A 9,380-nucleotide genomic window follows, 5' to 3' on the forward strand; every position below is an offset into this window, starting at 1 on the left:
ACACAAGGAAGAACCAGTGTGCAAAATTCCAAACTATAAACTCCCACATGCTAAATAGAATTGACGAAGATATCTGGACAGCAATGGATGTAAGAAGCTTCAATAAAAAACTTGGATCAGATCTGAATTAGTGAATTAGGATAGGACCAAGCTCTCAAAGTAAGCCAGATATGAACCAAAAAAGCTTCACATAACTGAATAGGTTCGTAGTTGCAACCAATAACCTTGGAACACACTATTGTAATCCCAAATAAGCTGATCTCCAGGGTAGTAGATTTGAATCTTCAATAATGAAAGAAATTCGATCTCCAATAGTAGGATACTCAGTCTCAATAATAGGGCAGCAGTAGTCCATATAAAGGCAGCAGTAACATGTTAACTAGTCATGCTTACAGAAGCCAATCAATAGAACCAGCAAGGTAGGTAGTAAAGTTCAATAGAACCAGCAAATATAAGATAATCACTCAGTAGATCCAATAGGTAGTTGAAGCAGCCAGCCACATAAGAACAAAGAAAATAGGTTGATAATTGGAAAAATCGAGCCATAAGAATAAACCTGAATTTTTTCCAAAAATAACTGATGAATGACGCTGAAATATGGGATGAATACTCCTCTGATATGTAAGACTCTCCTCAAAATATGAGCTTGATAGGAAAACCCTAACCCTAAAATCGATTGTTGTTAGGGTTTTAGAAAACCCTGAAATTGAGATCGATTTAGGGAAAGGGGGCTGTAATTGCTGATGTAGACATGTAATAGATGCTGACCAAGGCTGTTAGAATGGAACCTCCAAGGTGAACAATCAATCTCCAGTAAGAGTGAGACCTGATCTTCAAAGGGGAGAGACTCCAAAAAATCGTAGAAGTAGAGCAAGGCAGCATTACAGCACTACACCAGCATAAATGACCTTCTTCAAGCCTTGAACTGATGAAGGAGAGTTCTCTTTTAATGTTAGAACCACCTCCAAAGCACTCGAACAACAGCAAACATCCCTAGCCCAAATCGATTTTTATCAGGGTTTTGGAAAACCCTGAAAAGAAGAGATCGATTGGGGTAGGGGTCTTCAAAAAACTTGGATAGGTGCAATCTTGAGGTCGATTGGTCCTTGAAGTGGGAGTAATCAGCCCTGTAAAAATTAGCAAAAACTGAAACCTGAAAGTCAGGGTTTTTGGCAGGTAACTAAATTAGCACGTTAAAGAATATTTGCTGTAGAAACAAATCCAGCCATCAGAAAGTGTCCAAACTTAGGTCGAGTAGGGCTTGTAGTAATAGGGAATCACCCCCAAAAGATCAGCTGCATCTGAAAAAGGAAACACCAAAATCGATTAGAGTCAGGGTTTTGAAAAACCCTGACAAGTTGAGATCGATTAGGGTATGGTGGCTGGAATTAATTAAAGCTTGGAGAAAAAGGAAATAGGGAATGAGGATAATGGAATAGGGTAGAAAGGGGCTGGAGAAGGGTGCATAGGGAGCTCCAATGGTGGAAGGTCAGCCTTCAATAGTAATAGGAAGTCGATCTCCAAAAAATTCTGGAAAACCCCAAATTGTAAAGATAATTCCAGCAGTATTTTACTATAAAAAAGTAGATAGAATTGAGGAGGGCAGCAACTAAATCATTGGTCAGGGATTTTACCTCATTAGTGCTGCCCCCTTACAAGGAGAAGAAGAAGAAAACCAGAGAAAGAGAAACCGAGAGAGAGAGAGAAGAAGGAGAGGTCAATTGGAGAGATGGAGTAGGGTTTTTTTTCTTTTTCTAACCGAGATTAGACCAGCTCTGATACCATGTTGGCAGAGTCGTGGGTTAGAAAGAGAGAATGAGAGAAAATAATGTGTTGTATTCATTGATAGGTAAACCCCTCTATTTATAATAGAGGGGAAATTACAAAGAGACTAAACTAGGTGATGTGGGATTAAAACCCACATAGCCCACTTACACTTAATAACATAAGAAGAATAAAACTACCCCAAAAAGACCAGAATACCCCCACGGTATTCTGGGCTACATATTCCAACAATGACCATATGTGTTGTGGGGGTAAGCCAAACAAGACTCCAATTGAGGTTTATGTGGTGAGCCTCCTATGAAAACCACGTCGTTTGAGTGTAAGCCAAAACAGTCTTGTTGTTGATGTTCGCTGACACTTATTTTGTTACTCGTTTCTGATTGGACTTCTTCGACACGACGTTGTTCTCTATTGCTGCCGGTACTCTTGTCTACTCGGTGGATTATGTTGATATGATTTGGGTTTCTATTTCTTGAAGACCTGTATTGGTTAGTGCTGTTGATGACTCGTATGTTTTGCTGATGCGTTATCTGGATGAAATTTTCTCTGTCAAGTTCTATTGCTGCTGTTCATGGTGCTGTTTCACATTTGGAGGCTTGTGGTCTGTCCTTGTTTGTCCAAGCTGGAGTATGCTCCAGCTTGAGGGGGAGTGTTAAAGTTTACCAATTCCATATTGTAAGGGGTACATGACTATATGTGTTGTGGGGGTACATATGTGTCATGCATACTTAGTTTTACATCTTGCGTATTCCCTTTTAGAGATTTGTTTCTTTATTAGTTGGTTCTAGATATAACCAAGAAAATTCTGTTATCATGAACCAATCTTCAATAGACCGGGGATTCTTCCGATCGTTGTTCTTCCTTTCATACAGGGATGAGGAAAAGAAGATGGGAACATTAGTTGAGGAGGATTTTGGGCGTCCAAACAGGGAAAATACAATGGGGATGCGACATGGATCTTATGATAAATTAGATGATGATGGTTTTGCCCTTTCTGGCGCAAGGGTCTCAGGTGAAGATGTTATTATTGGAAAGACAACTCCAATTGCTCAGGATGAATCTCAAGGGCAAGCTTCACAGTACACATGCCATGATCATAGCACAAGCCTAAGGCACAGTGAAAGTGGGATAGTAGATCAGGTTCTGTCGACAACAAATGCTGATGGTTTGAGGTTTGTGAAAGTAAGAATGAGGTCTGTCCGTATACCTCAGATTGGAGACAAGTTCAGCAGTTGACATGGTCAGAAGGGAACAGTTGGTATGACATACACACAAGAAGACATGCCATGGACTGTGGAAGAAATTGCCCCAGATATTATTATGAACCCACATGCTGTTCCTTCTCGAATGAAAATTGACCAGCTCATTGAGAACATCATGGGGAACGTTGCAGCTCACATGGGGAAGGAGGGGGATGCTACTCCTTTTACTGATGTCACAGTAAGTCAGTATCTTAGATAACGGTGAACTTTAACAGGATCAAAGACCCAACACCTACATAACCCAACCCAAGGCTTATTTCTTATCAAATAAGCCCTTTAGGTAACTTCTCTGCATCACCTTGAGGTGAGGTGGTAGCCTGGTAGGGATTTGCTGCAAGGGCAAAGTCACATCATAGAAACATGCTTTCACCTCTTCCTTTGGGGCATGTGTTGTAATTGATTTTTAAATCTCACTACATATGTTGATGTCTATGGAATACTGGAAAAAGCTTCCGAAGACATTTAAATGCAAAATCATAACTTTCTGATAGTTATGCTACAGAGAATTAGTGTATTAAAATGTGAACCACTAAAAGCAAGATGGTATAGTCTGCCTTGAGGATTGAGCTTTGACATAAAAACTAAAGCATTCTGTAATGTACGCAGCCTTACCCCTGCTTTCGCAAAGAGACTGTTTCTAGACTCGAACCCGTGACCACTTTGGTCACAATGGAGCAACCTTAACGTTGCACCAAGGCCCACCCTCCCAACAAATACGAATTACTCAAATCTCACGTGAAAATTTGTTCTTCCGCACTCAGCCTCCCTTTCTTGTCCCCTAGTTATTTCGCTTCTTTTCATGTCTCCCATGTAAATACATTTGTTCAGGAAACAAATATCGAGAGAACTCTTGTTTCTCTCTATTGGGAATTTCCTGTCTACCCCCTTCCCATGAAACCATGAGTTTGTTCCTCGTATTTTACCTTGATATCACAAGATTAAATCATAATTGAAGATGAGATTTCCGTGGTGGTTTTTCCTCTGTGCTCCAACTATGCCTTGTGAAATCAATTTCCATAGTTCATTGAACTGTGTTTTGGATGAATACTTCCCTTTAGGCTTTGTCTGGATTCAACTTCTCCTTGGATTTAGAACTATTGTTTGAACCTATTTGGAGGTCAATAAAGTTTGATTTGATCATCCTCGGCCTTCAGCCACCAAATACAGAGATTGAGACCCAAATGACTGGAAAGTTAGAGCCTAGAGGTTTGGATTTGGGGTTTTAATTAATGAACCCCAATCAGTATTCAATGGGTAAAAACTGCTGACCTGACAGGTAAGATAGAAGGTTGGATCGGGGTACTTGATCTGTTACTGGCGATCAGCGATTGGTGAAAGTCTCTGATGATAGAATGTCCCATGACCAGCAACTGGATAGTTGAATTTGAGGTTGGCGGGCTTTGACTACTGACCACCAACCATGAACATGATCAAAATGGTTGATGGTTCAAGCTGAGAGGAAGTTCTCTAAGGAAAAGATGTTAGCCCAATTGTCCGTTCAAAGGGTGGATTTTGAGGTTGCAAACTGTTAGAATAATGTACACTAGAATACCGTGGGGGTATTCTGGTCCTTTTGGGGTATTTTTATGTTATTAAGTGTAGTTAGCTTATGTCGGCTATGTGGGTTTTAGTCCCACATCGCCTAGCTTAGACTATTTGTAACTTCCCCTCTATTATAAATAGAGGGGCTTTTCTATCAATACAACAAGTCATGCCATTATTTTATTCTCTCTCTCTGACCCACAGTTCAACCAACATGGTATCAGAGCTGGTCTGATCTAGGTTAGAGAGAAGAAAAAACCCTATTTCTCCCTTCTTCTCCTCCAATCGATCTCTCTCTTCTTCTCCCTTTTCTCAGTTTTCTCCTCCTACTGGTTTTCTTCTTCTTACCCATGTAAGGGGGCAGCACTAATGAGGAAAATAAAATATCCAATGATTTAGTTGCTGCCCTCCTTCATTCTATTCGAATTTTTCCATTAAAATTCTGTTGGATGCTTCTCTGCGATTTGGAGTTCCCCTTCTTTGAGATCAGATCTCTATGAAAACTGATCCTCTAATTTTGGAACACCCTATGCAGCCTTTTCCAGCCTTATTCTACCCTATTCCAAAACCTAACTTCCCTTTTTTTCTTTATCTCTATCTTTAATTATTTTTTTCCAGCCAAAATCCCCAAATCGATCTCACCTTGTCAAGGTTTTTCAAAACCCTGACTCTAATCGATTTTGGGGCTTCCCTTGTCAGATGCAGCTAATTTTCCAGGGATAATTCCCAACTAATCCTAGCCTTAATCGACCTCAGTTTGAACACAAACTGATGGCTGGATTTGTCCCTACAGCAAAATCTTCTCATCCTGCCTTTTATGGTTCCCTGTTAAAACCCTAACTCAAATCGACATTAGGGTTACATGCTTGAGTTCTTGCTACCTTTTTGAAAGATGATTACTCCACCTACAGAGACCACTCGACCTCTGTATTTGCCTCTTTCCAAGTGTTTGAAGACCCCTAACCCCAATCGATCCTTTTTTTCAGGGTTTTTTTTCAAAACCCTGACCCATATCGATTTTAGGGTTAGGGTTGATTGCTGCTATTGGAGTTTTTTGGAGGTGTTTCTACCATCAAGAAGGACATTCTACTTCAACTATTCCTGGCTTGAAGGTCTATTGCACATGATAGCTGCTGCCCTTTTTTTCTGCAATTTTTTGGTGTTTCTCCCACGTGAAGATCAAGTCTCAATTACCAAGGAGATTGGTTATTTGAACTGGAGATCCATTCCAGCAGTGGTGGTCAGCATCTATTACCAGAAGACATCACCTTTGACAAGTCATCATCACTTTGTTGAAGCCCCCTTCCCTACAATCGATCTTCCCTTTCAGGGTTTTTTACAAAACCCTGACTATAATTGATCTAATGGTTAGGGCAGTCCACTATTGCTGATTTTTTGAGGAGAGTTTTATAAACATCAGAGGAGTATTCAACTTCATTCTTATGGCTCGGTTTTTCCAATTATCAACCTATATTTCTTACTTGTTCCTATATGGCTGGCTGCTTCAACTACCTATGGATCTATCTGGTTATTTATCTTATATTTGCTGGTTATTTTAAGCTTTCATACCTACCTAGGCGGTGTTATTGATTGGCTTCTGTAAGCATGACTGGTTGACATGTTACTGCTACCTTTATGTGGACTACTGCTGCCCTATTATTGTGATTGAGTTTCCTACTATTGGAGATCGAATTTCTTTCGTTATTGAAGACTCGAATCCGCTACCCTGGAGACCAGCTTATTTGGGACTACAACAATGTGTTCCACGGTTCTTGGTTACAACTACGAACCTATTCAGTTATGTGAAGCTTTTTTGGTTCATATCTGGCTCACCTTGGAGCTTGAATCCTAGCATGGTTACTAATTCAGATCTAATCCAATTTTTGTTGAAGCTTCTTCAATCCATTACTGTCCAGATATCTTCATTAGTACTGTTTAGCATGTGGGAGTTTATACCTTGGAGTTTTTTACACAATTGTTCCTCCTTGTTTGAAGATTGATCAAGCCTTGAAAAATGGAGCCTTTCCTTTCATCAAATCAGATCTGTATCCTTATCCGATCTGAATATTGGAGTTAGGAGTTTCTCCCCTGCAGGAGTTTCCATCAAAAGTGTTTGTTTGATCAGTTGAAGATGGTTGGAAATTTATATGTTGCATTATTGGCTCCGTACTTCATTATCCCACTGCTGTTTTTCCTTCACCACCTCCCAAAACATACCTTTGGCATTCCTCATAACTGCCTTGGAAGTTAATAGTATTCTCTTCTTTACCATTTCTTCTTTTTACATTACCCTTAGCAGCCATTGAAAAATTCTGGATTGTTATGTTTTGCCCTATCTCTAAAATCATCTCTCTTATGTCCACGTGCACTACACATGAGGGGGGGATTATATACAGTATACCTGCAGCCATTGCAGAGAGCAGAACATGCAGGGACACTTGGTGCAAAACATAGAAGGTCAGAGGTTTCACCATTGCCAATGGGTATCTACTTTGTTATTGGGTTAAAGTTTGTCATAAGGAGGAGGTTGGCCTTAAAGTTTTGAAGATATTTGGTTATTGCCTGCCCATATGAGATCTTACAGTTTGGTTGTTTTTTCCGTTGCTTGATCTTTACTGCTGCTTGACTCATTTGCCGACTACCCTAGTTACTCTTCAAGATTATAATTCAGAGATTCATTATTGGACAAAGATTGGTGAGAGATGTTTTTTTGTTGATCAAGTCTGTCCGAGTTTGAAGGTCTATTTGGGAGCTGCATTCATTTTGGAGCTGGATTTTGCTACAACTTATTTTTTCCCATTTTATTCAAGTTGGGCATTAGTACCTTGTATGCGCCAACTTGAGGGGGAGTGTTAGCATTGTTATGGAGAGAGTTTTTTTGTTTAGTCCAAGCTGGATCTTCTTTCTTTAGTATTTGTATAATCCAGCTTGAGGGGGAGTGTTAGAATAATGTACACCAGAATACCGTGGGGGTATTTTGGTCCTTTTGGGGTATTTTTATGTTATTAAGTGTAGCAAGCTTATGTCGGCTATGTGGGTTTTAGTCCCACATCGCTTAGCTTAGACTATTTGTAACTTCCCCTCTATTATAAATAGAGGGGCCTTTCTATCAATACAACAAGTCATGCCATTATTTTATTCCCTCTCTCTGACCCACAGTTCAGCTAACACAATCATTAGCCGTGAAAGTCAAGTCATGTTGGCTTCACCTACTTAAACAAATTTATTTTTTTTGGGTGGGGGGGGGGGGGGGGTTGGTTTGGCTGGGTAGGAAAAAAGATACTTGATGGTTGTAGTTTTGCGTAAACTGAATAGGAATATGATACTTATAATACTTCTTTCTAATCTTATGATATTTACAATACTTTTTGTTTATCTTTGTCCTTGTTATTTTCCATATCAAATTTGAGGTTTTCATCAGAGAACTAATTCTTTCTTTCCAGGTGCTCACCATCAAGGAAGCCTTCGAGAAAAATCTTAAAGAATTATATATCTGTTATCTGAAGTCCCCAAAACATGGAAAGTTTGGTCTTTGTGGTTTCTGGAAGTGTCTCAATTATAATGACTACTACTCCAACGCCATTGGCAATGGAATAAGTCCTTTTGCTTTGGGAACCTGATGTTTTACATATCCTAGGCAGTAAGGGAAATGTCATTGGCAATAGAAATAGCCACTGTTCTTTGGGGACCTTAGCTTTCGCATTTAGGAGACAGCTTGAGAAATGCTTCACTAGCCATATGTTGGGAAAAGAGTTGAAGAGGTTCAATATATGAAACTGCTAATGCCTGCACCATGGTTGTGGTGATTAGAGCTGCAGTCAAAGAGTTCTTTTGCCAAGAGGTGGGACCATCTTTGTCAAACAACCCAGAGAAAGGTAGCGTTGAAGAAGCATAAAACTGCCGTTCGTAGTGTCAACTATTGTCGTGAGTTTAAGAGACCTTTGTTTTTCTAATAGTTTTAATGATGTGCTATATTTATTCGAAGTGTTTGTGTTAGATTGGTATGTAGTTGTAATTTGTTGCTGATATATGTGCATTATCATGGCCAGGTTTTGCTTTCAGATGCCTGGAGTGTTCATCTATGGCAATTTATTGATTGCATTCTAGTTGATGTTCATGTGGATATTTTTACCACTGTTCTGTTCCCCCAAGTATACGAGAGGACCACCTTTAAGTCTCAGCTGCAAACTAGTAACACTTTTTTGTCAGGATTTAATATGGTGATTCAACTGGGATTCTGGAAAGCTGTCTCGGTGCTGTAAAATGACACTTGAGCATGATTTGTGATGTTCCAAAAAGGTAGTTGCTGGTTCAGTCTCAGGTTCTGGTGGTGGATGGGGGGTGGGGGGTGGGGTTGGATGTTCAAACGAGTGGCATGGTGTATACATGGTTGTCCCCCTGATAGTAGACTGTACAGTAAGAATGAAAGAAGTCAATAGATCTGAGTGAGTATTCTGATTCTATAATCAATAGTTTTACCACTTGATTTTCAGGTGTTCATTTCCTTTTTGAACAGTGAAAAATGGAAGCGGACAGTGATAATTTGACACGCTGCCACTCTTTATCTGATTAATTTTGTGTATCATCAGATTTGTAGGGATTGACAAACAAAAATTCCCAGAACAATCTTGTTGGGAAAATTGAAAGGTAACTCTCCATTAATTGTTTATTATGGGATTTGGATGCTTATTGCCTCGTGCAAGGTCCTCCAAGAACGGGTAAGAACAACACTGATTTGAACTTATCTAGTGGACAAGGCTACAAGGAAGTCTCTTGAATCCCCATTTGGGC

At 39.8% G+C, this 9,380-nt stretch overlaps 1 protein-coding gene across 1 annotated transcript in view; it reads left to right on the top strand.

Moving 5' to 3' along the window:
* LOC122669702 overlaps positions 1-8,913 on the top strand; it is a 36,448-nt gene extending 27,535 nt beyond the window's left edge. The window contains exons 14-15 of the mRNA XM_043866540.1: positions 8,033-8,513; positions 8,639-8,913. Coding sequence (XP_043722475.1) covers positions 8,033-8,209 — 177 coding nt within the window. The 3' untranslated portion in view covers positions 8,210-8,513; positions 8,639-8,913. The remainder of the gene's footprint in view (positions 1-8,032; positions 8,514-8,638) is intronic.
* The last annotated feature ends 467 nt before the right edge of the window (positions 8,914-9,380 follow it).

Source organism: Telopea speciosissima, chromosome 1 (genome assembly GCF_018873765.1).
Source record: "Telopea speciosissima isolate NSW1024214 ecotype Mountain lineage chromosome 1, Tspe_v1, whole genome shotgun sequence".
Taxonomy (NCBI): Eukaryota; Viridiplantae; Streptophyta; class Magnoliopsida; order Proteales; family Proteaceae; genus Telopea; species Telopea speciosissima.